At 43.9% G+C, this 26,622-nt stretch overlaps 1 protein-coding gene across 1 annotated transcript in view; it reads right to left on the bottom strand.

Annotated features, from left to right (window-relative positions):
* LOC119185943 (beta-catenin-like protein 1) overlaps nt 1-26,622 on the bottom strand; it is an 80,098-nt gene that overhangs the window by 40,941 nt on the left and 12,535 nt on the right. The window contains exons 5-10 of the mRNA XM_075877951.1: nt 26,138-26,277; nt 16,002-16,099; nt 14,135-14,228; nt 11,019-11,110; nt 5,536-5,608; nt 3,075-3,133 (exon numbers count right to left, since the gene is read on the bottom strand). Of these exons, the coding sequence (XP_075734066.1) occupies nt 3,075-3,133; nt 5,536-5,608; nt 11,019-11,110; nt 14,135-14,228; nt 16,002-16,099; nt 26,138-26,277 (556 nt within the window). The remainder of the gene's footprint in view (nt 1-3,074; nt 3,134-5,535; nt 5,609-11,018; nt 11,111-14,134; nt 14,229-16,001; nt 16,100-26,137; nt 26,278-26,622) is intronic.

The raw sequence follows: 26,622 nt of genomic DNA, 5'->3' as shown, positions 1-26,622 counted from the left end.
AGTGCAACGCTGCAAGCTGATTGAAAATTGAACGAGTACTTCTCGAATTACAGTGCAGTTCATTGCATTCCATTACAGCACAGTTCATTGCATGTAACCAAATACAGAAATTTTTATATGAAAATAAAAAAATGAAGCTGCCCATTAAAAATAGGCTTCCAGCATTGTTTTCTGTGCACATTTAGCTAAATTGTACGAAAACAATTACAGTTCTAGCTGTCCTAGGTCCACTTTTACCGAACAAGCAAAAGAAAGTGGTCAAAATCTGTGCTTCAAGAATAATGCTGTTAAAAATTTATTTTGCCGTTCCGAGGTAAAAAATGACATGGCACACATACTTTTAGTCAGTTAATATGCACCGGGAATGTAATAGGACTGATTGTTTGCACGAGCGTGTAGTTTCTTCTAGTTCTGTAGCAAGTTGTCGCCGTGTGCTCGTCTGCCGCGAGGCCATTTATCAGTTCGGTAACTTTACTGACGGCGACGTACGACAAATGTGCCTGCGTCATCTGCGATACGTCGAATAACACGGCGATGTTTTCCGGCTTGTCCAGAATAAGTCACCCGTAAATGTCGCGAACCAAAGTTGCTCCCTCACTCATCAATTTCGAGGCTACGCGAGTGCCGAGGTGCTAGTTTCCTTTTCACGTAAGACTGCCGCATTTTCGAGCGGAGATCGCGACAACGTTGTGAACACGTCGTTAAAAGCAGTCTACCAGTTGCCAGTAGCCTCTATTGCGGGGGTGGCGAGCATTTTCACCGCGAACAGATTGACTTTCTGTTGTTCGTCGACGTGTGGCGTACTCCACTCTCACGACACGTCGCGCAGTTCAAGGTCCTTTCGTCAGGCGGGAGGAACCACGGCATCCGCGCGTTTAGCGATAAGACTGCGCTTCCGTTCCGTCACTACAAAGATTGATATCTCTTGTAGCTTCGCTTGTTTTTTACTTGCCATCTTCTAACTTATGAGGCTGCAAAACACAGCCGTTCTCAGTAACATTGTCGGCAACCAACGGGCTCGTACGTGAGTTAGGCCTACATCGGTGGCTCGGCGACTGCCGATGACCGCGTGGAGTTCGTTATCCTCGTTGTCCTGAGCCATAGCGGGGCTCTTTCTGAAGTTCACAGCGAACGAACGACTGCCACACTCGCTTCAGAAATTACTGTAGCGCAGAACTTTTTTACTGCCGCAGGCAGTCAGTAGCACTATGACAAAATGGCGCATGTCAGCGCGCATCACGATGGTGAAGCAGACGCCAAAAGCGCCCCTTGGCCAATCGGATGCCTAGGTTTTGTCACGTGCCCCAAGCAGCCAATTGAATCGCGCGCTAGTGTTTCTCGATGACACGTTTTTGCTAAAGAACCAATGAGCAAGGCGAGCCAGCGGTGGCGGGAAATTGAAGATGAAGAACGACCCTTCCAAACGAGACCAAGATGAACCCGATAGCTCGTGTATAACGGCAACAGTTCGGCGTGGAAAAAGCGCAATTTTAGCATCAGTTTGCGCTCACATTCATCTCACAGGGATGTTATAAATTGATTTTGTGCCAGAAATAATGACGCGAAAAGCTAGAAACTTCTCAGATAGGTGCAAAAATAGGTACAGATTCCGAAAATATCAGCTTCAAAAAGCCGATTTTTTCGTGATTTTTGGCCTTCTAAGACCCGTGTCCCCCCTTAATGTCGCTCCTGACTTGCAATCGCAACAAGATGTCTAAGATATCACATGGAAAAATATATCAGCATTCGTTGTTGGAGTTGTCCGTTGTACAGTGGTTCAGTGCAGTGCACGACAGCACCTCGCAGACATCCGGATCATGAGGAATGTACAAAAAATCAGTATATTTGACTCATGAGATAGTGCTTTGTGTTGCTTAAAAAAGCGATAGCAATGAGAAGAACATCTAGAAGGAGATGCGGTTCTAAAATGCAGAAGCCATCGGTGCTATTCCCTGCAATAAGACCATAATGTGTAAATTCAGAACATAGACATATCTATGTGAAGATAAGGGCAAATATTTTAATAAGGTGTAGAAGTTCTTAGTGTTGGTATTCAAGACATCTTGGGCCATCATCGCTCAGAAAAGTTTTTCATACTTAGTATTGCGACCAATAAAACTTTGTGTATCATGCAAGCAAAACAGAGCACAATAGTACATGGGAAGAGACTGAAACTATTTCAATAAATGTAAATAAACAATTTGTGAACTTATTAAGAGACATTTAAAAAAGTAAGTGGTGAAACAAAAACGCAGACTAGAGTCATATTGCTGTCACACTTGTCAACCGAAGTGCACTTTGAGAGAGTGTACTTGCGTACTTGCGCTCACGAAGTTTCATTTTACCGGTTCGCTGCTACACGAGAAAGCGAAGTATACTATAGAAATGATGGCAATGGCAATTGGGGGATTTGCAGCGCAACATATATTTGTTATTTTTGCACCATGTCTCATCGTCGAACCATGTTGTCTTCGTAGAAATAGCAGCAGTGACACATGTCATCGCACATGACGAGAGAATGACTCACCTACACATGTGCAAATGTGCCTGGCAGTAAACAGTGTGACGGACGCATCCTCCTAGCGGATGTGGCTGCAAACTGCCGAAGGGTGAGAGTAGCAAGGTTTTTGTAGTATGATGATTTGTTTTAATACATAGCAATATTCCTTATAACAAAAACAGTGGTTTACAAATACAGTAAACTCTCATTAAACGGAACCTGAAGGGACAGGGAAAATATGTTCCATTTAGTAGGAGTTCCGTTTACTGAGAGGTGAGCATGGGTGCAGAATACACGCCCGAAACCAAACATAGGAGAGGCAGTTGTTCTGTTTAACAGATTTCCGTTTACAGAGAGTATACTGTAGTATGAGAGCCGTGTTAGGCAACAGTGTATTTCTGTGCAAGCCATTGGTACCGAGGCTATGCTCTTCGTCTTGCAGTGAGTGACACTAAACTTTCTCGTGTGACAGCGTGCAAATGACACTCACGGCAAAGTGCACTTAGATTGCCACGTGTGACAAGGGTATTAGGCTTCTGAGCTCAAACAGGGGGAAAAGGAGGCACAAACTCACAGACAACTGTTGCAGTAGTGTGTCAATGCCATCAATTTCCCCAAGAAGCTTCTTGTTCTCTGTAAACAAACAAATAAAACAGTGCAAACAACTGCCAGTACACTTAACACCCGATACAATGAACCCAGATATAACAAAATAGTTTCACAATATAGTGTTGGGAACATGTCTTCATAATTTTTGGATACAATGAACTTATTTTAGAGTAAAATGCAACTTTATTATAATAAGGTTTGAGTGTATTTTGCCTTACCCAGCTGTTTGTTTTTCAATGCAATTAATTTTGTATGTGGAGTTTTACGTCCCAAAACCACAATATGATTATGAGAGACACCGTATTAGAGGGCTCTGGAAATTTTGACCATCTGGTGTTCTCAATGTGCACTGACATCGCACAGTACACGGGCCTTTACCATTTCGCCTCCATCGAAATGCAACCGCCATGGCAGAGGTCGAACCCGCGACCTCCGGGTCTGCAGCCGAGTGCCCCAACCACTGATCCACCAAGGCGGACAATTTTTCAATGCAAACAGTAATTACAAATTAGCTGTGAATACTTTCGAAGTAAATAATTTGATTAGGAGTACGAGTGTATTTAAGATGCATGCCTTTTCTAATACGTCTGCGGAGCAACCTGCGAATAGCATCAGTGACTTGCACGACTTTGAACTCGGCAACATAGCATATAGTTAATACATGGATCGCCGTACGAACATACGCACACATGTCGAAGCCTGACAAGTCGTCCGTTAGCTGTGCCGCTACTTCAGCATGTATACTCTCTATATAGTTTCGGAATGATTTCATGGTAGCGGATATGGTGATGCAAATGAGCTAAAGTGTTTTTCTGCGCAATGGCCAACATAGAAAAGGCCATGCACTTTCGGTAACATTACAATGGCGTCATCACATATAATTCTTCGTTGCTAACGGCGGTGCACATAAGGTGACGAACGGATTAATGCGTAGTTCTGCTCCGTTCACAACAGCGCCTTTGAAAATCCGTCGTATGCACATTGCGCTCCCGCGGCAACATCTCCTGTAATCAACCCTTTGTTATACTGTTGATGCGATCTCGCTATTTTGCCAACATCAGTTTACTTCCGCAGGCAGCCAGTGTGCCGAAAGGGGATAGATGCGGCAAAATAGTGCTCTCGCCACCAAGAGTTGTGGCTCTGTTAACAAAAAGACGTATTTGGGGCGTCTTTCTATCACACATCAGTAATCATCTTTCTTGTGTGCTTACTTGCGTTGTCGCTGCGCGCCAGGTACGTCTCAGTCACAATCGTGCAGCTATGATGATCGGAAAATAGCAAGCATGCAGTCTTCGAGAAAGGCAGTAGAAGCAAGCGAGATAATGAGTATTGCTGTGTAGTCGAAAAATGCCCCAAGTACTCCTATTTCTCTTAGTGGCTTGATCGGTGAGAACAGGGGAGGAAATTAAAAAGAAAATTAGAAAATCGGGGTATTTCGAGCCAAAACTGATAGTGTGAGAACCTGGAAAAATTGTGATCGCCTAGGCTGCTTTAATAATAGCTTAGACTTAAGTAAACGGGTGTTACCTGTTACACAATCAAACCAGTGGCCTCACGCTCACTAGTCATCATGGCGAGTACGAAGGCTTGTCTTTTTTGTGTGTGTAATAAACTGCTACCACATAAAAATAAAAGATACAAAAGATTTGTTCAACATGTGGATTGAAACCAAGACGACACAGTCACAAGCTCAACTATTACAGTTTTATGCTTTCTAGCAAGTACAGATGGTGATATTTTTTATTTTTGTGTGCAATAACAGACTATAGTAACAACTGTACTGTCTCCAACATAAATATATGATTGAGTAAAGGTTACAAGTGGAAAAAAATTGCACTTCATTATTCGATTCCTATTTGATTTGATTGATATGTGGGGTTTAACGTCCCAAAACCACCATATGATTATGAGACACGCCGTAGTGAAGGGCTCCAGAAATTTCGACCACCTGGGGTTCTTTAACGTGCACCCAAATCTGAGCACAAGGGCCTACAACATTTTCGCCTCCATCCGAAATGCAGCCGCCGCAGCCGGGATTCGAACCCGCGACCTGCGGGTCAGCAGCCGAGTACCTTAGCCACTAGACCACCGCGGCGGGGCATCGATTCGTATTTGAAGCTATGTATTCGTATTCGATTTGCATTAAAAATTTGAGATATTCACACACCCATAAAATGGAACAATTTCAAATCTAGGATTCTACTTTAAACACCATGTACCAATTATGATGTTGTAGTGGAGCATTCTAGGTTAATTCTGACGAATTAGGCTTCTTTGAAGTACCCCATGCACATAAATCTTACGTACTTGAGGAGTTTTGCACTTCATTTCCATAAAAAAATGCTGCCATTAGGCTCAGGAGGAAATGAGAGAAACGAGATTGAATATATCAAACTTAAATAACAGAAAAAAAACAGTACTCTTACCTTCATGATTCTGAAGCAAGATAGAGAGAATTTCACTGCAGTAGAGTTTATTGGCATCAAAAGGCATCTTGGCCTGGACATAAGGGCAAAATCAATTAATATTTTGGCATGCAGATAATAAAAGCAAAATGCCTGCATGTCCATATACTTGCCAACCTAATCCTCTAGATTTCTATTATTTTAAGAATGGAGGGACCAGGATGATCAGTCTGTTTAACCAGTGCAACTTAACAGATGCAACTGAACAGGGGTGTCTATGCAGGCTAGTCAATATTTCATTGCAGAATTTTCAGGTGTAGCGCCGTGTACAAAATTATAAGAAAGAAGTTGTTAGGAAAGAGATGCACTCGCAACTAAGCTTTATTTTGCCTCGCTTGCACATATAAAGCCAAAGAACCAGGTGTTACCGATAAAACAAGATAAACAAGTTATCGGTAACACGTGGTTCTGATAAGGTGCCCTAATAAAAGCTAGACATTGCCTATCTACTCCTGCTCTCCTTTCACTTTGCCATGCACTTGTTCATAGCCATATTAATAGCCTTGCTGCTTATGGCACCACGTATCAGTGACACTTCTCATACACATATAAAACCAAGCTCTGCGCATTATTTCGTACTTTATTTACAATAACATTAATATCATACACACACAAAATGAATTGCTCACAACTAATTCGCATTCAACTTAATCACCATGTTCGTCAGGTTAATCAATCAGGATCTCACCCACAAATTTGTTTCATTGTATTCCTTGAAGAATAATAACCACACTCGTTTAGCTCAAAAAGTAAAATTTTGCTGCCGAAAGCATTTACGAATTATGGCAAAATGACGGCATCATTCTGTGCTATCAAAATGTGAAATTCTCTCCCTCACCCCACCAAAACATCGTCATTTTTTGCTGCGCTCAAAAAAACGCTTAAAGCTCATATCTTGAGCCAATAATGGATGATAGCATGTACTGTGTTCTATTAGCAGTTTCTCTTTTCCTGTTTAATCACATAAGAACATTGTCTTAATTGCATTGTTACTATTTGTGGTAGCTTTTACAGTATGTTTTCATTGTCAGAATAAGCTTGTATTTCATTATTGCAGTATTTTACAAATAAGAAAGCAGTTCTATGTACTAAAATACGTCATTATTGTCACTTATTATCACAGTATTCCTTTTGTGTATATTTTTCACCTGTGTGGGTGCATTTTCTTCTGGTTTACTCGTGCATATTTCCTAGTTTGTTTGAGGTCTGTTAGAAAAGTATCCAAACTTTGGTGGAAGAAAAAAACTGGCATGATTGGAGTAGTGAAACCTAATCCCTCTCAGAGCGGTCTCCTTGGGACCCCACACACTTCTCCCAGCGGTGCTGCCATTGTTGGAAGCATTCTGAGAAGGCCTCATTTGGTATGGAGTTTAGCTCAGCTGTCGTTGCAGCCATAATGTCCTCCCTTGTCTGAAATCGTTTTTATTTTAATGTCCTCTTGAGTTTGGGAAACATCCAGAAGTCGCAGGGGGCCATATCAGGAGAGAAAAAGAAGCCTGTTGAACTACAGCAGTTGACTTTTCACCAAAGAAGTCTGAACCGAGTGTGAGGAATGTACAAGAGCATTGCCGTGATCGATGCTCCCGTTTCCTGTAGACCCCAACTCAAGTCTCTTGCGCAGTGCAGCATCACGTAGGTGATGGAGGACATCCCCGTAGTACTCTTAGGTGATTGTTTGACCCTGGGGTGCGTACTAGTGGTGTACCACACCGCCGGAGTCAAAAAAAGCACTCGGCATCACTTTGACGTAGCTGCGCACTTGGCGGGCCTTCTTTGGTCTTAATGACAAGAAATGCTTCCACTGTGACGACTGAGACTTGGTTTCCGGGTCATACCCGTGCACCCTAGAACTCGCCTCCAGTGATAATAGATTTGCGTTCATCAAGTTAGGGTCCCTGCTTGTGAAATCCAGCAGGTCCTGTGACTTCAACACCAAGTTGCTTTCGCTCCATCGTGAGCAGTTCCGGCACGAATTTCGCCGCAACTCTCTTCATGGCCAAATCTTCGGCCATGATGGAACGTGCAAAGAAAGTGCTGATGCCCACCTCTTCCGCGATTTCCCAGATAGTCACACGACAATTCCGCATCACCAAAGCTTTCACTTCAGCAATGACCTGGTCGTTTCGGCATGTTGATGACCGACCGGAGCGCGGCTCTCTCTCCATCGATGTGCGAACGTCTTTAAACCGGTTGTACCACTCCTTAATCTGTGCGCGGCTCATAGCGTCGTAACCAAAAGCTGTCTTGATCTTCCAAATGGTTTCCACTTGGTTGTTGCCCAGTTCCCGGCAAAATTTGATGCCTTAGCGCTGGTCTAGTCGCTCCGTCAGTTTCCTTGAAATGAAAAACCAACTAGAGGACTGCCCAGTACCTCACTCAAACGCTCCATTCAAGCGAATGTCGCTATTGGCAGGCGGGAAAAATTCACGCATGCGCACGAAGGTGCCAGGTCGGTTGATGCAAGTTCGCTTGTTTCAAATCCATCAGGTGCTCGCAAAAAGAAATAAGGTCGGATACTTTTTTAACAAACCTCGTATCTGATAATTCTGTTCAGAGGGTCCCGGTACGGTCCCCTGACCTTGGGACCCTCTTCTGTATATCCTTCACGCTGTAACAACGCTATGCAAAATAAAACTTTGATTTCATTTGATGCTTTATTACTATTTTGTACATGGTGCTACACTCATAAATTTTACAGATGTCACCCCCGCCCTTTTTTTTTCATCCGATATGAACATGCAAAGTTATGCTAGTAAAAAAATTTATGTTTAGACACCCTGTTTGTAAATATAAAAACATGGGTTTGTTTATTATTTCTGAATTCATCCATCAGAAATAACTTCAAATGTTTTACTTCACTCAAGCAATACTTTATAATAACGTGCTTTGAAGCATTGTGCACTTCATAGGCTCATCATTCAACATGAACTAACAACAGCAGTAGGTGAGGGGCCACCACATACACTGGTTAGTATTATACAGCATTGTGGTGGAAATCTTTATTACTTGCATAGTAAAAGCTATCGCAAGTAGGTAGTCTTGCTTACATATACTGCCCAAAAAGCTAAAGAACTGCAAATGAGATTGCAAAGACTTTGAATGTACTACATTCACCCACATGATAGGCACACTATTCTTCCAAAAAGTCCAGCTCCAAGTTTACAACCATACATGGAGGCAAACATGGAGGCAAACATGGAAGCAAAATTTCCGAATGTTTCCGAACTACAAGCATAGATTGCAGATAAGATAAGTTGCCGAAATCACAAATACCTGCACTACAGCCAAAACAACCTTCTTCATAGGCTACACAAGCACAAAACGTGTTGAGAATGCAGCCTCGCATGTCCAAGAATCGAGACATGTGATGCGGTGCGCTTACAAGCATTCAAATTTTCAAAAATTAACATTGAAAGACCCGCGTTGCCTACAAAATGAATGTGTGCAGTAAAAAAGGGAGAAAAAAAAATCAACGATTACGTTTCAGGCCTCCTAGATTATGCGCATTGTCATGACCGAAATTTTGTGTGCTAAACCGTACCGATCTTTCGATTTTGTGGGCTCGCACCCTATATCCAAGACATTCCAATTGAATCACGAACCACCATTCGAGTGTTACAAACGCCACTCATGCCTCTCCTTCAAGCAGAGCCACCACAATGAGTTCCATTGATTCCATACAAAACTGCAACTTTGATTGTCCTCAACCACCCCCAAAATGAAACAAATGCCGATTAGGCCCATCCTACAGTTTGGCACATTGTCGCTGGACATTGTTACAAGACAACATGAATATTGCGCTTCGAAAAGATCACAATCAACGGTGACAAAATCCGCCGAGCTTGTGCAAGTCCACATAGTGGCAGCAAAGCCAAAAAGCTTTCGAATTTGCAAACAAGGTAACAAACGCGATAACAAAGACGCTTTTCTTCACAGGAAACACAAAGGGCTCTTGATGAGGACGCGATCGCACGTTCAATATGAAGTGCACACGGCCGTCAGGCGGCCGAAGCCATGCCAGCGCAGGTGCAAAGGTTACTCAGACACTTAGGCAATCGCCCTTCTTTCTCACTCATTGAACCCTGAACCCGCACAGCTGCAGCACTGCCGCGGTCTTTCCGGGGGCAAAGCTCCTCTTAGTCTAACCTTGTCCTGCATCAGGCGTAATCAGTTGGTAGTCAGCGCTCGTGTTGTCCTCTTTGCTTTCCTTGCCTCGCCTTTCGTTTCTCGTTTCTTCTAGCACTTCGTGCTTGCGCTGCAACCCTTATTACCATAGAATTTAACCAACTAGCCCAAATAGCCGTTCTTCTTCGTAACCGGCAGTATCAGACAGACGGACAGACACTGACAGACACACAGACGAACAGAAGCACAGACGGACGTATGGACGGATGCATGGGCACACTGGCAGAAGGACGCTTCGCCCCACTCATCGTCATTCACTCCACGGATATGCTGTAATTTTTTTCCCTTTCTTTTTCCTTGCTCCAGTTAACGTAAGAGGGCGTAGAATTGCAATTTTGCAAATACGGTACAGAACTACTGCTCACAGCCAAGTTCGGAATGTGCATATGCAAGTGCGCCTGTTATGGGAGTAAAAAACATGGTTATTTTTAGTTACCAGACGACGAGGCCACCAACAACATGCACACTGTCAGCATGACAGCATTCTTGACAGGAAAGTAGTAGGTGATAAATTTTTTCGAGAAAATAAACACAAGCTTCGATACGTTTATTGATCTCAAGACAAAGAGAAGCATCAAAAGATGCGAACAATTCTCAGAGTGCACGGGCTTGTGGAAGCCAACACCTCTTGTTGGCTTTGTCACATAGTTGCAGCACAAAGAAATTCAACCCACTGCTCTGGGTTGCATTGCTCTCTTTTTAGGAGACTTGGAAATTAGAATGGACAGTCAGATTAAAGTTCCTTGAGTAAGTAGGCCACGGTGTCATTCTTACTAAAATTTAATGATTGATTAAAACATGATTCCTCTTTTCTCTCTTTTTTTTTCACAATTCCCATATGTTTCGTTAACAAGTATGCAAATGCCATTTTAAGTAGAACATGTATGGTTTCAAGCTCTTAACAAAACTTCGGAGTGCTGGAAGCAGTAGTAGGTAAGATTGTGAATGTTGCACTTTTCAGCATTGCGGGAAGTGAATTAGGTGCCTGTTGGAGAATGAAACATGTTATCGAAGAATAGACTGCAGTGCTCTACCTCAAGAACGAAAGAAAGCAAGTGGACAAGCTTTCCTACAGTCAAGTACAATGATATAAAATTACACGTTCCCTTGGAATTCCGTCTGCTTTTCAGGTTGCTTGATTTTTGATGCCCTATCAGAAGCTTCTTAATGACTAAACAAGATTGGCTGGCCCTATAACTGAATTAAAATGGGGAGTTTATAGTACAGAATTAATCATAAAGTATGCACAAGCTACTCACTTTGAGCCGTTTTAATATCCAGGCAAGAAGTCCTTGCTGTGCTGCTTCAATGCTCAATTCTGGCCGGAACTCAGCCAAGTTTTCTACAATAGCTGAAATAGGTGTCAAATTTTAAACTTGCAGTTATCAGAGTAAAAACACTGCAACAGTCTAAAGCAGAGTTACAAGTTTATGTTTCTTGACTCTTTCGTTATCACACACAAATTGCCTTTTTTTATGGGTCTGAGAAAAAAAACATTGAAGCCATAGCAAATATTATGCTGCCGTAGATTGCAACTTAGCAAATTGCAAAAAGCAAAATGCTTCAAAGCAAAAAAAAAATGCTCTAATGTAACAAAACAAAATGTTTGAAAGCTGCCATTCTTGTGGGGAGTAAAAAAAGACAGTAATGATGAAGTGGCATGTCAAAAAAAATTAAAGGAAATTCAGATTATGCATTCTCAACATGCATCTCACAAAATCACAAAATGCCTCACATGTCTGGCCCCAACTACTTTAATTCATTTTGCTCTGTTTGCAATTTTCTCCTGCCAGCACACACGAAAAGGTGCCCAATCGTTGCATTCTACCAATATAAAATATGGTCAGATACTTGACACTAAGTAAAGAATCATGCAGATAGCAATGACAAAAAAAGAGGAGGGGGGGAGGATTAGGAAAAAAAAGGCAAACTGTGGTAGCCGATATTTCAGTTGGCATAATGAGGAACAAACGGAGCCAGGGCAGCCATGTAATGTGTAGGGCAGATAGGCAATGTTCTACTACAGTCGGGTACAACTTAAGAAGGCAGCGGCGTTTTCCCCTCAAAGGCGGATGTACACGAGCCTTCACCAATAGACGCGCACTTCAGGTGACGCCATGCGCCGGACTACACTCTAGCCGCGGACCCAGCCGACGGAGAACATGCCTAACATGGTTGCCCTCGCTTCGAACTGGGCCGAGTCCCGTTGACTGTGTCAGTCTCCCTTCGTCAGAGTCAATTCAAATTTTGTGTGGTGGTCTGTCATGCTGGAAATATTATTGTGAGCTTACTATACACAATTGTGCCGCGCATGTTTGTGCTGAGCCGTGAGCCGGCGAAGAGGGACTGCAGCGAATATCGGTGACGCTGCGCTGCGCTTCGTCTAGAAACAGGATCCAGTGGCAACATACCAATGCAAACAAACATTGTGCGTGTTTGTTTCATGGTGTTTTATTTGCGCCTAAGTGAAGTTATGACGAGGAGAGTTCGCCAAAGCCTGGTATCTACTGTGAACTTGCACGGAGGAGTGTTATTCAATTATACGAGTAGCGAAAATCCCCAAAGGCTCCATGTATCGAAATCTGAACACATCACTGGCCCCCTTGTTGGGAGTGAGCAGATTGTCGTGCCACCTGTTGATGTGCATGCCCACTATTAAACACATTATATGTGTTTTGTGTTGTTGCTCCCAGGTGGCGCGAACGTCAGCTAACTTCCCAAAAATTGGGCTAACTGCATGTCCGGATTTCGGAACGCAGTTTTGCAACTCGTATAATTGATTAACTCTGGTACGGAATGCCGTGCACCAACGTGCGCGAACTGACAAGATTGCAGGTTCACAACCGGAAAAAAAAAAGCCTAATACATTGAAAAAAAAAAGCTTGCGCAAACGCACAAAAAGTACATGCGAATCTTATGCTATGAAACCAGCGACTGCTTCACAATTACACGCTCGGTGTCCTCGATCTTGCTCCCTAGCAGACGAGGCACAGAGTTGTAGAAGGCACGAAGTTATTTTTCTCGCGCGATCCGGCATGTGCTGTCGCTTTTCCATCATTACAGTCTTATCAAAGCACTCGTACCGACAAATACGCGTTTTAGAAGCAGTCGCAATTTTTTAGTGGTACTATTTCTTTAATCGCGGAGCAAATTGGCTGCTGCGCTTCGGTCATCTGAGCAGGGCCTCTCCTGCTTTCTCAAGTTGTACCCGACTATAGAGTAATGAAAAGGGTGTAAAATGGTAGAGATGTGGTCTACCTCGTACATTGAGCTGTCTGCACATCGTGCACTATGAGCTGCCCCTAAAAAGCAAGAACCGAGTCAGTGATTTTATGACGTGGGATGAAACTATGTGAGAGTTTTATATGCCTCATTTGCACCGTAAGTATCCATGTTTGATTGATTGATTTGTGGGGTTTAACGTCCCAAAACCACTATATGATTATGAGAGACGCCGTAGTGGAGGGCTCCGGAAATTTTGACCACCTGGGGTTCTTTAACGTGCGCCCAAATCTGAGCACACGGGCCTACAACATTTCCGCCTCCATCGGAAATGCAGCCGCCGCAGCCGGGAATCGAACCCGCGACCTGCGGGTCAGCAGCCGAGTACCTTAGCCACTAGACCACCGCGGCGGGGCAAGTATCCATGTTTACAACCATACATGTCCACAAAGCAAACGCAACAAGCAAAACACTGGCGTCGCATAGTGAATTGCTGGCAATGATTTCCAGCCAAACTTCTACATATTGTAGGCATCTACTGAACTTGTCACACAATATTATGGAAGAGATAGTAAGTGATTACAATTGCTTCATTAAGAATTCTAGTTAAATACAGTGATCAATTACTGCTTTAAGAATATAAATTAGCAATGAATAATTAGTAATCAATTATTATACATTCCTCCTCCTGCCTGACCAAACAAAATTTTTTATCAAGATTGAATCAATAAACCGAACGAAATGAGCTGACCTAACTATTTCAGAGCATTCTCAAAAATGGGTGCCTCTGGGGCCAACATTTTAACAGGCCGTCTTGTCTTCTTCAAGGCTGCAGCTGAAGAGCCACAGTCTTGAACAAGGTAAGACTACTTTTTCAAAGCAAAAATGCTTAGGAGATATTTCTATGGCACGTCACAGACACCCTGCCTATGTTTCTTTCCCATAGACATATGTGTAGCTAATTTCTTTGTTTTTTTACCATTACACATCGTTATTTATTTATCAGGTACAATTGTATTTAAAAAAAAAAAAAAGCAAATTTCTGGCATAAATCAACGTTAAAAAATAGCTCTGAGCAAATTAACATTGATTTAATCTTTTTTAACATAACATTACAACCAACAGCTTGATTCCAGTCTACCAATTCGCTCACCAAGGGTATTGTGGACACCTTCTGCTTCCTCCTTAACTGCTTCATCTAACCGCTCCAAATTCTGCACCAATTGAGCCACAATCTGACCATCAATCTGGGGGCAAAAAGAAAAAAAATCATTCACATGTGTCAACAGTTGTATCAGGCAAGGACACGATTACATGTCTGAACTGACCAAAGGAGCACTTTAAGCAATTCACATTGCAACTTGACATTTCATTTCAAACCAAGCGCACCGAAAAGGAGTATTTGCATAAAATTTAAAAATTGCAATGTTTGCATTGTTTGATTCTACTATTACATATATGTAGCATTTCAAATTATTATCGATAAGGCTATGTTGACGAAATAAGCTTTAAGCACTTCATGATTTAGTGTTCTGAAGACCTTCAAACTACTAGTATATAATCTTTTAAATTTGGCACAAATGCACCAGAACAAATACTGTGATATGTAACTTATTGTACAGGCTACTACAGGCCAATCTTAATAATTACAAAAAGTAAATTATTACACAAGCATATAGTGCTATATAAAAAGAATAACTAAATATATTTTCGAACATGTGTTGGACATTTTTATGCCTGTCTTCCACTACCTGATATAACACAAATTCAGCACAGTGATACAAAGTAACAGTCAAACTTGATTTCAAACCTGCAGGGGTAGATAGGCAGCATAGTTGGTACAGGCTTATGGAGTTTAGTATTTGCATTTCCAAAAGAATTTGTCAAAACTATGACTACACTTCACAATTACATTTGTTTTGCATTACTCTCTCCACCAAAGTGGCTTGTGCAATTGTTTTTATTAGCAGAGAGATGCTTCTACATTAAGCACAATGTTCTGACCTTCGCATAAACGTGCAGTGTGACACAGACAAAAGGACAACGACGAAGATAGCATACCAACTTGCCCAAATTGCTGGGTTAGTACAATGTTCTCACACAATGTTTTCAAGTTTCTTTAAATGCCTAATCATTTCTACACTGACTTAATGTGAAAACTGTCTGCACATCTGTTTCACCCGTCCCATAAAATGATCATGGGCATAAAGAAACAGATGAATAAAACAAAATAAAAGTGCACACCAGTGCTGGGGTCTGAACCCAGGCCCCTACACTATAAAGGCAATGTGTTAAGCACTGTGTACACACACATGCTTGTTAACACAGTACAGATATGAATCATCTAAACATGTTTTACCTTGGTGCAAAGCAAATGTAGAAAGGTAAGACTTTCTATAAAAGCTAAACTGCTTTTAAGTGCTTGTAGAATAAAAGCTCTCAGCAGGTCAAGATGCAAAGCTGACATGGATGATAGTAGACATTAGGGGGATTGCTACTCTGCGACAAATTGAAGCAAATGTGTGCATCTAGACACCAACAAATGCTTGACATTAGACACCAAAAAATGCTAGAAAGAAGATGAAAGATACCATGCTGAGCGGCCCATCAACAATGTTGTTGGGAAGGATGCAAGGTAGAAAAAAATTCAGAGATTACGAATCCCTTCAGCAACCCTCAAAGGAGATTCCACATGAATTTTTTTTTCCTTACTAACATCACTAGTCGAATGATTCAAAATTAGCGATCGAATGGGTGCAAGGGCTTAAACATATAAGTAATATTTGAACACATAAGTGGAATGATTAAGAGTACTTTTGCAGCTAAAGGTTACTTCAAGAACTGCACCTCCGATAACAGCACAATATTAAATGAGAATTGAAACTGACTGCTCAAGATATACAAAGCTCATTCAATGTGCCATTCCTTTTAATTTCCAGGCCAATTTACACTTTGTTTCTGTTACATGCAAAATTTAAAAAAAAACATCAAGTTACTGAGTAAAATTGATGAACACTCACCAATGCATCAATTAACATATCTGCCCCCTCTTGGCTTTCATGGAGAGAATCGACATCTGTCAATTCTTGGAGAAGGTCAACCGCTGCTATAGAAATATCTGCAAAAAACCATTTCATCCAGCTTAATTTAACACAGCACTGCACCAAATACAGCAGGCTCAAATAGAACTAATGCCCTGAAACACTTTTTCAAGTAACCATGGAATGAACTCACTGGAAGAGCTTTTTGCCTTACAAATTCAGTGCCGCAAAAATTTTAAGAATTCGTCCAGTGTGAGTGGAGTTACAAAGATTTGTCGCATGCTGGAATTGCGTTCTCTCTTCTCTGGTCCCAACGAAAGCGCTGGAGGCTAAGCAAAGAGGGATGGCAAAGGCAAAAAAACCACGTTACCCGCGCCTCGTGACCTTGAGCACTTTTTTCTTTTTCTTCAAATGCGCGACTTTTTCAGTGTGTTCACGGGCGCACACGTGGACAAGTCGCCCCCTCTTGCGGCGATCTCTGTAACGACCGAGCGTGCCATGTTCAAATCAGCCAATGGTTGACAGATGGGCTTGCTACGTGTGATTTTTGATAGGTTTGTGCGAATATTTGAATGCTTTGAATATTCGAACAAATAGTAGATTATTCAAGTTCGCTTCGATAAGAATTTAATTATCGAATACTTCGAAGTATTCGACATGAATGAATAGATGTATACTAAACTGCATGTAATTGCCTGTAAAGATGGTTTCACTGCAGTATAGCAATGCTAAGCTATGAAAGCACCTAAGATAAATTTGCTCTGCCGAGAAGCCGCACTTCAAATTTAAAGGGGCCCTACAACACTTACAGCATGGTCAACAAACCCTGTAAATCAGTAGTCGTGGCTACTGAGAACATGCGAGCTAAATATTATTGTGCAGCAAATGACCTGGAATTCACAATAAATCCTCAAATTCAGATAAAACCTGCTCTCTTCTCTCAGCTAATGGCGCCACAATGTCAAAAATCGCTCGTCACAACCACTGTACCAGTCCTTGGCCGATTTGAGCATAGGGTGCTCGATCGTTCCTGGGGCTGCTGCGGGTGACACGACATGTCCACGCATTCATGTGCGATCGCATTGAAAAGCCGCATAATCAAGAAAAAGAAAGAGAGAGAGAGAGTGCTCAAAGTCACGACATGCACCTGACATTGCTTTCCCTATGCCATCTCTCCCGGCCCTGCTTCAAGCGCTTTCGTCAGGACGAGAAGACAGAATGCATTTGCAGCATGTGACAAATCTTTGCGACTCCGCTCATACTGGACAGATTCTGAAAATTTTTGCGGCAGTCAATTCACAAGGCAATAAGCGTCTTCAGTGAATCCATTTCTTTAAAAACTGTTGCAGGGTCCCTTTTATTTAGGTAAGCATATCCTCAAATACATTGATCATTTTTGAAGCTTAAAAGCTTCCTTTGCCAGCTTATACACTCTAGCTATAAGGATTAAAGTGACAGGTTATCGCTTGCATCCTATTGAAAGTCAAATCCTGATACTGCTCAAAGTTGTTTCGATTTACTTTGAATGGAAAAAAATGAAGAAAGCTCTTGTATAGAGGCCTGATAAATATGCCCATTTTTCTTTATACATCATATATTCTATTCGAATTCAATTTGAAATTATTCGACCAAAATCACTATTCGCTTCAAATTTGCTTGGAACCTAAAATTCACTATTCACACAAGCCTAATTTTTAAGCATTTTCAATCATTTGTCGAGAGAAGAGAAAGCAATTTTTAGCCAACTTTAATAATTTATTGTGAATTCTAGGCCACGTGCTGTGCTATAATATTTAGCTCGCATGTTGTCAGGAGCCTCTACTACCGATCGGCACAGTCTCCTGACCATGCTCAAAAAGTGTTACAGGGACCCTTTAAACGAAACAACTGCCTCTTCTATGATTGGCTTCGTACTTGAATTCTGCAACCCTATTCATCTCTCTATAAACAGAACTCCTGTTAAATGGAACACATTTTCCTAGTACTTAAAGATTGTGTTTAACAAAAGTCGACTGTAAACAATTTTCCTCTAATATAAAAATGCCATTTACAACAAGCAGTTGTATAACCAAAGAATGAATAATGGAAGCTATGGGGCCATGCAATACAACCTAAAAATACAACCTAAAGTACACGCAATGTTTAGTGCTGCCCGACTGAATGTCACATTGAGCTGCCCTGCGTGCAAGGCCTAGTTCGAATGATGAGCAACATACAATAGTAGTAGCTCTCAATGGTTGACGAGCTCTAACCACATCAGCAGCAATTCAGACAAAGCTTTATGATCACATAAAGCTGTCTTCTGTTATACTGTTTTAATTTTGTTAGGGGTCTTTGCTGCTTTATGTCGGTGATGTTGTCAGGTATGGATATCGAGTTTTTTTCAATGGTAATTTATATTCCCAATCCACAATATGATTATGAGGCCTGCTTTAACAGGGGAGTCTGCATAAGTTTTGACCACTTGTTTTCTTTATTGTGCACCTAAAGCACAAAGTACAGGAGTTGTCTTGCCTTTTGCTTCCATCGAAATGTGGCTGCAAATCAGACTCGCATTTTTATGCTCAGCAGCACCACACCCTACCTGCTAAGCTACTATGGCTAGTCCTACATAATATGTCTAGCAAACAATGTGAATGAGTCAAATTAAAACATTTACTGATCAGATGAGTACAGCACACTAAAGGCTTTCAAAGTAGGCTCCCCCTGCATTACGGTAAACCTCATCTCATAATCCCTCTAAACTAAGCATTGGTGCACACTTCTTTGACATTGTGAAGTGCCCTGAAGGTGTCTTCTCATGGTAGTTGCCAAGCGTGGAAACAAAAGCATATTTGGGGGACCTGGATCAGGAGTGTGGTGTGGCTGAATAACTGTTGGCACTTTTTAAGTGGCCATGAAGCTGTCATTGATTGATTGATTTGTGGGGTTTAACGTCTCAAAACCACCATATTGACGCAAGGCAAACGCAGTATTCAAACTACGCGCGCTAGTTCGTGCGCCCCCCAAAAGATCAGCGGCTTGATGATCAAACAAGAAAAGACCGTGACGGCGCGCGCCTCCTCAGCACGGGATTTTGATGAAAAAGAAGTGGTGCACCGCTCGAGGATCTTCTCGGAGACTGATCCCTTTTTGCTGATCGCCTGTTAGAGACGCCGCTACATTTTCCTTTACTTTTCGGGCACAAGTTCGCCCCAATAAACAGTTATTCGTACACCATTTGGATTGTACGTAACAGTTCTGGTGGAGGAGCCGGGTAATGATCCCAAACCCGGTTGGACTTCGAGGAAGCAGCCCGGAACCACGACCAGTCGAACCAACTGAGCCCACGCCAGTTCATCAGCGCTATAGCCGTCATCTACGTGGTGAGCCGCCGGAATTTCCCCTGCCACGAGAGCCCAGAGTACCACCAGCTGTCTCCGGTGAGAGTACTGAAATGTCGTCTCCAACCGCTGCCGCACACGCCGTTTCGTCTCCAGTCGCTGCCACGCACGTCGCTGTCGATGAGCCACGGACGCCGGACCCTTTTCATGGCGATCCTCATGAAGACGCCGAGGATTGGCAGGAGGGTTTTGAGTGCGTCGCCAACTGCAACGGATGGACCGAAGAACGGAAGCTCCTCCGAGTTTATTTCGCATAGCAGGACAGCGCACGAACGTGGTTTGAAAACCATGAAGGTACCATTCGATCGTGGGATGATTTCCGACGGGAGCTACTGGCCACATACCCGAGTACAGACCGCAAGGAAAGAGCTGAAGCTGCCTTGCAAGCAAGAAACCAGCGCAACAATGAAAGCATCGCAATGTATGTGGAAGACATGTGCCGGTTATTCCGTTGGTCTGATCAAAATATGAGCGAGGACAAGAAACTTCGGCACCTGATGCGTGGGGTGAAGCGGGAGATTTTTGCTGGTTTGCTCCGATGTCCCCCGCGGAACGTCACTGAATTTCGCACCGAGGCGACAGCGGTTGAAAAGACTCTGCAACAGCGAGCGAGGCACTACAATCGAGATGTTGACGCCCCATCCGTAGACGCGGTGTCAGCAGTCTTCGGGAATGGCATCGACGTATTACGAGAGCTCATTCGATCGGTTGTTCGAGAAGAGCTCCAGAAGCTGAACGGCAACCCCTCAACGGTCTCGTCATTAGCGGAAGTTGTTCGAGAGGAGGCGAGACAGGCAGTCCGTGAGCAGCAGCCACAAGCCCAGCCTGTTCAAGCGTCGGTTCCGATGCAGCCCGCAGTCTCGTACGCCGAGGTACTGAGAAGCGCCCCCGTACCTCATTTCGTCGCCCCTGGACCTCCTTTCACCACCCCTGGACCTTATTTTGCCGCAGCAAGCACGCATCTGCCGAAACCCCAATTTACGCCGTCCCCAGCCGTGACTAGGATCCGAAAAGCTGATATATGGCGCACTCCTGATCGAATTCTGCTTTGTTACCACTGCGGCGAAGCCGGCCATCTTTACCGGATGTGTGAATATCGCCGAGCTGGACTTCGGGGTTTTCCCGTAAACGCTGCCTGTCCAGGGAATGGGGAGCGACCTTTTGAAATCGAGGAGTACTTGTCAACGCGTCAAGGTGCTCACTGCTCGCAGCAGCATCAGTCTCGGTCGTTATCGCCACTGAGGTATCATACGGTCACCAAGTCCGCGCCCATCTTCAAACTCTCCGAGGCGACTTCCCCAAAGCCCGCTTCGGGAAAACTAGAGTCCGCGACCTGGGGAGGTAAGGCCGCTGCCGACGCAAGAAAACAACCTCCAGTGCCGATTTCAAATTGTGATGATGGACACAAGACTACGTGCGGAAATGGTAACGTCGCTTCTGATTTTTCAGTAATTATAGACTGCTACGAAACGAATGCTTTGGTAGACACAGGCGCAGACTATTCCGTCAGGAGCAGGGGACTTGTCAGAACGCTGAAAAAAGTGCTGACTCCTTGGATAGGACCACAAGTGCGAACCGCCGGGGGACACTTTATCGATCCGGCAGGCATGTGTACCTCTAGAGTCGGGATACGCGGCTTCACCTACGTCGCCAGCTTCATTGTCCTGTCGGAGTGTTCAAGAGATGTAATTATCGGAATGGACTTTTTGCAGGCCAATGGCGCAGTGATAAACTTGCAGGAAACGTGCGTCTCGTTCTCGACAAAACACGCCATCGCGACATTCGAGAGTGAAAAACGGTTCAATGTGCTCCAGATTGCAGGTGATGATGTAACAGTACCTGCAAGATCCATCATCGTTGTCACCGTAAAAAGCAATGTGTACAACGACTATGAAGGAATGGCAGAAAGCAATACTGGGCTATTACTCGAGAAAGAGATCTGTGCAGCAAGAGGTATTGTACGACTGCGTGATGGGTGTACGAGTGTCTTCCTGACAAATTTCCGAAATGAGGTGCAGCACCTTGCGAAGAGAACCGTTGTTGGTCACTTGCACGACTACGTTCCGATTACGGATTTGAATTCTTTTGAGACTGCACCACTGCACCCTGACGGTATAGATTCCATACTTGCATCTATCCACATCGAAGCAGCCCTATCACGGAACCAGAAACAAAAAATCGAGAGCCTTATACGGGAGTACGCCTCATGTTTTTCCACGTCATCGAAAGTGCAAAGAACATCTATAATCAAACACCGCATCATAATCGATAAATCTGTTAGATCTATTTGCCAGCACCCGTACCGAGTGTCACCAAAAGAGAGAGAAGTCATCAGAGGCCAAGTTGAAGAAATGCTCAGGGACGACGTAATTCAACCGTCGGCCAGCCCATGGGCCTCACCTGTAGTACTGGTAAAGAAAAAGGACCAGACCTTGCGCTTCTGCGTTGACTACCGAAAACTGAACGTCGTCACAAAGCGGGATGTCTATCCCCTTCCAAGGATCGATGACACCCTTGACAGACTACGAGACGCGAAATTCTTCTCCTCTCTAGACCTCAAGAGCGGATACTGGCAGATAGAGGTGGACGAACGAGATCGCGAGAAAACTGCTTTCGTGACCCCAGATGGGTTATACGAGTTCAAGGTACTTCCATTTGGCCTGTGTTCCGCACCCCCCACATTTCAGCGGATGATGAATACTGTGCTGTCCGGGTTAAAATGGCAGTCTTGCCTTGTTTATCTCGATGACGTCGTGATCTTTTCGGCCACCTTCGATCAGCATGTGGAACGACTACGGACTGTGCTCGAAGCAATTAGTTCAGCAGGGCTGACGATAAAACCCCAAAAGTGCCATTTTAGTTTCCATGAACTGCTTTTCCTCGGTAATGTGATTAGCTCTGAAGGCATTCGACAGCTCTGAAGGCATTCGACCTGACCCCGAAAAGACAGCAGCTGTAGAAAAGTTTCCTAGACCGACAGATAAAAGGGCTGTGAGACGATTCTTAGGACTTTGTGCCTATTACAGAAGATTCATCAAAGTTTTTTCGAAGATTGCGGAGCCACTAACCCGACTGACGAAAGAAGACGCGCCTTTCACCTGGACAAGCGAGCAAGAAGAGGCGTTCCATGAGCTACGACAGCGACTCCTACACCACCCCGTCCTGGCACATTTCCACGAAGAAGCCGAAACAGAGATTCACACGGACGCAAGATATTTGGAACTAGGCGCCGTCCTTGTGCAGCTGCAAAACGGAGAGGAAAGAGTGTTCGCATATGCTAGTCACACTCTATCGAGAGCTGAAATAAATTATTCGGCGACGGAAAAATAATGTCTGGCGGTAATATGGGCCATACAGAAATTCCGACCGTACTTATATGGTAGACCATTTCGAGCAGTGAGCGACCATCACTCGTGCTGGCTCGCAGGCCTAAAGGACCCTTCTGGGCGACTTGCTGGATGGAGCCTCAGGTTGCAAGAATACGACGTAACAGTCGTATACAAGTCGGGTCGCAAGCACAGCGATGCTGATTGCCTGTCACGCGCACCAATGGAATCTGCACCTGTGGAAGATGGAGACGACTTTCCGTTTCTCGGGGCCGTCAGCACCGCAGACATGACTGAATATCAGCAATCTGACGCGGAGTTGCTTAAACTAATCAAGCATCTGGAAGGGCAACCCGTGCGTGTTCCTCGAGTTTTCGTCCGGGGATTGTCCTCGTACCTTATGAGAAATAACGTTTTATACAAGAGAAATTTCGAGCACAGCAAGGAGAAATTCCTACTCGTCGTTCCTTCGGCCTTGCGACCCGAAATCCTGGAAGCCTGCCACGATGACCCAGCAGCAGGACACCTCGGAGTGAGTAGAACATTGGCTCGCATCCGCACCAAGTACTACTGGCCAAAGTTACTGGAAGCTGTACAGCATTATGTAAGGACATGTAGAGATTGCCAGAGACGCAAAACGCCTCCATTGAAACCTGCAGGATTTCTCCAACCAATCGAACGGCCTGAGTCTCCGTTTGAACAAGTGGGAATGGATCTACTTGGTCCATTTCCTACGTCATCAATGGGCAACCGATGGATAGTAGTGGCGACAGACTACTTAACCCGGTATGCCGAGACAGCCTCTCTCACCAGGGGCCCGGCTATAGAAGTAGCTAAATTTTTCGTCACTAACATTGTACTACGGCATGGTGCCCCAAAGGTGGTTATCACGGATCGAGGAACTGCATTCACAGCCAATCTGACACAGTCCATTATGAAACTTACCCACACAAGTCATAGGAAAACAACGGCTTACCACCCCCAAACGAATGGGCTAACGGAGCGACTCAACAGAACTCTAACCGATATGTTGTCCATTTACGTTGACTTGGAGCACCGTACGTGGGACAAGATACTACCGTACGCCACTTTCGCTTACAATACTGCTGTGCAGGAGACTACTAAAGTGACGCCATTCTAGCTAGTCTATGGTCGAGTAGTTACCACACCATTAGATGCAATGCTGCCTGTAGGCGACAATACAGAGCACAAGCCTGACATCAGCGAATTCATTCAGCGAGCCGAAGAAGTACGGCAGTTGGCCTGACATCACATAAAACAACAACAACGCGTGGATGCAAACCGTTACAACCTTCGTCGGAGAGGAGTCGACTACGCATCAGGCGACCTAGTTTGGATTTGGACTCCCGTGCGGACGCCTGGCCTTTCCGAAAAGCTCATGCGCCGCTATTTCGGCCCTTACCGAGTCCTTCGTCGCGTCAGCTCCTTGAACTACGAGGTGTCACCGGAAGGACAAGTCAGCTCATCAAGATGCCGAAGGAGCACAGAAATCGTGCATGTAGTCAGAATGAAGCCATACTATGACAGGCAATGAACATCGAACTATACACACCCGATTATGAGGAATACCTATTTCTCCAATGGGAACCACGCATTCAGACCATCTCAGCAACACTGCTTTTACGTATCGGGACGATGCGTTTTTGGAGGAAGGATAATGACGCAAGGCAAACGCAGTATTCAAACTACGCGCGCTAGTTCGTGCGCCCCCGAAGAGATCAGCGGCTTGATGATCAAACAAGAAAAGGCCATGACGGCGCGCGCCTCCTCAGCACGGGATTTTGATGAAAAAGAAGTGGTGCACTGCTCGAGGGTTTTCTCGGAGACTGATCCCTTTTTGCTGATCGCCTGTTAGAGACGCCGCTACATTTTCCTTTACTTTTCAAGCACAAGTTCGCCCCAATAAACAGTTATTCGTACACCATTTGGATTGTACGTAACAATATGATTATGTGAGACGCCGTAGTGGAGGGCTCCGGAAATTTCGACCACCTGGGGTTCTTTAACGTGCACCCAAATCTGAGCACACGGGCCTACAACATTTCCGCCTCCATCGGAAATGCAGCCGCCGCAGCCGGGATTTGAACCCGCGACCTGCGGGTCAGCAGCCGAGTACCTTAGCCACTAGACCACCGCGGCGGGGCCATGAAGCTGTCATGAGGAAGGCAGCATGGGCTAGTGAATTGTCATGCTGAAGTTTCGAATCACCCGCGATGTCGAGTAAGACGCGATAAGTCTTTGTTTAAGTCTCCTGAGAGCCTCTACATCGAATTCGGCATGGACGGTTGTACAATGAGGTACAAATTCATGGTGGATGGGACCCTTGACGCCAAAGAACACTATGAATATGGTCTTGAACCTTGACTTGCTCGTTCTAGCCTTCATGAGATAAAAGGATGCCGAGGTCTGCATTTAGCACTTAGCTCGTTTGTGTTGGGGTCATATTCAAACACCCAAGATTTGTCACTAGTGATTACATTGCCTAAAAAGTGGGAGATCACCCTCACACAAGTTTTCATTGAGTCCCATAGCTCCTCGTGCACTTCAAAGTGATTTTTGGTCTTTAAGCACACAATCTAAATGCACTTTTTTCACATCTGCAACTTATTAATAAAAATTTCATGAATGATACCTTTTAAAATGTTTGACATCTGTGCCACTAAATGAAATATTAAATGACACACTGAGTTAACAGATCTCTCATATGCATGACGTTCTCAATGGTGATCACCAATGATCGTCCTGTGCAAGCTTCACTGCTGTCCTCTTCATGACTTTCTAAAAATGACTTGTGCCACCAGTAGCCTTGTCATTCTGGCAAACAATTATTATCGAAGGCCATATTCACTATAGGGAAAGTTTACACGGAGGACTTCCTAAGTTTCACACAAAACTCGGTGACACTCCTTTGTTCCAACAAGTGCTGCCCAGCTAGCATAGGAAATCAATATAAGTTTTACTGAAAAGACTTGTAACGTACCTTTGAGATGGTTGCAGATTATGGACCTCCACCCCTCTTCCCCTTGGCTAAAGCAAACAGTCCAAGCACACTGTGACATCTAGCAACTTACAATACATTATAACCATCGACATTAGTTTTTGGACAAACCTTCTATACATCAAGATTCACATAAATTAAGACATAGAGGCTACGAAGAATTGAGTATGCTGAGCAGAACATAGTAAAAAAATGTGTACCCACAGCTTTTCTTTCTTAAAAATAATTTACTTCCGAGTTTTTTTTTTTTTTTCAAGTTCACGTGTGGAAGACTGCTAAAATTTAGTTGGCTACATCATTGTTACCAACTCACCCTCCAGCACCTTGCCAGTTAAAAAAAGAAGTTGTATGTAACTATCATTAATAAGTAGATACATGTGCCCATACCCGTATTTTCATGGGCTAAAAGACCCAATATGCTTTGGACAGCATTCAGTTCAACCAAGATTGGATAGAGCTCTGGCTGGGTGGCTACGATGTGCATCTCCTGCAGGATGTCATTAAGCTCTACCTCAGAGTCCATGAACCTGCAAAGAAAGTACAAAAGTGTTCTACTAACAAAGCACAAGTAGATTTGTAGAGAGGCAACACAGTATAAAATAACTAAAAAGAAAGGGTAAATACCGTACAAACCAGAATATAAGTCGAGATATCTTTAATAAAATATTACCTAAAGTCGCCCCTCGTCTTATATAGCGGTGTCTAGCCGAAAGTATGCCGCTGTCTGGCAACATGTGGCTTGCATGTGCTTGAGAAGCCGGACGCGGCCATAACTGCATCCAAATCCAATTGCAGGCTTTTTTTTTCTCTCTGTCTGTTTTTTTTTTGTTTGTGATTTGCTTCAGATCTGTTCAGAGTTTTCGCCCCGCTTG

This window comes from Rhipicephalus microplus, chromosome X (assembly GCF_043290135.1).
Source record: "Rhipicephalus microplus isolate Deutch F79 chromosome X, USDA_Rmic, whole genome shotgun sequence".
NCBI classification, from domain to species: Eukaryota; Metazoa; Arthropoda; class Arachnida; order Ixodida; family Ixodidae; genus Rhipicephalus; species Rhipicephalus microplus.
This window is presented reverse-complemented; position numbering and strand designations above follow the sequence as displayed.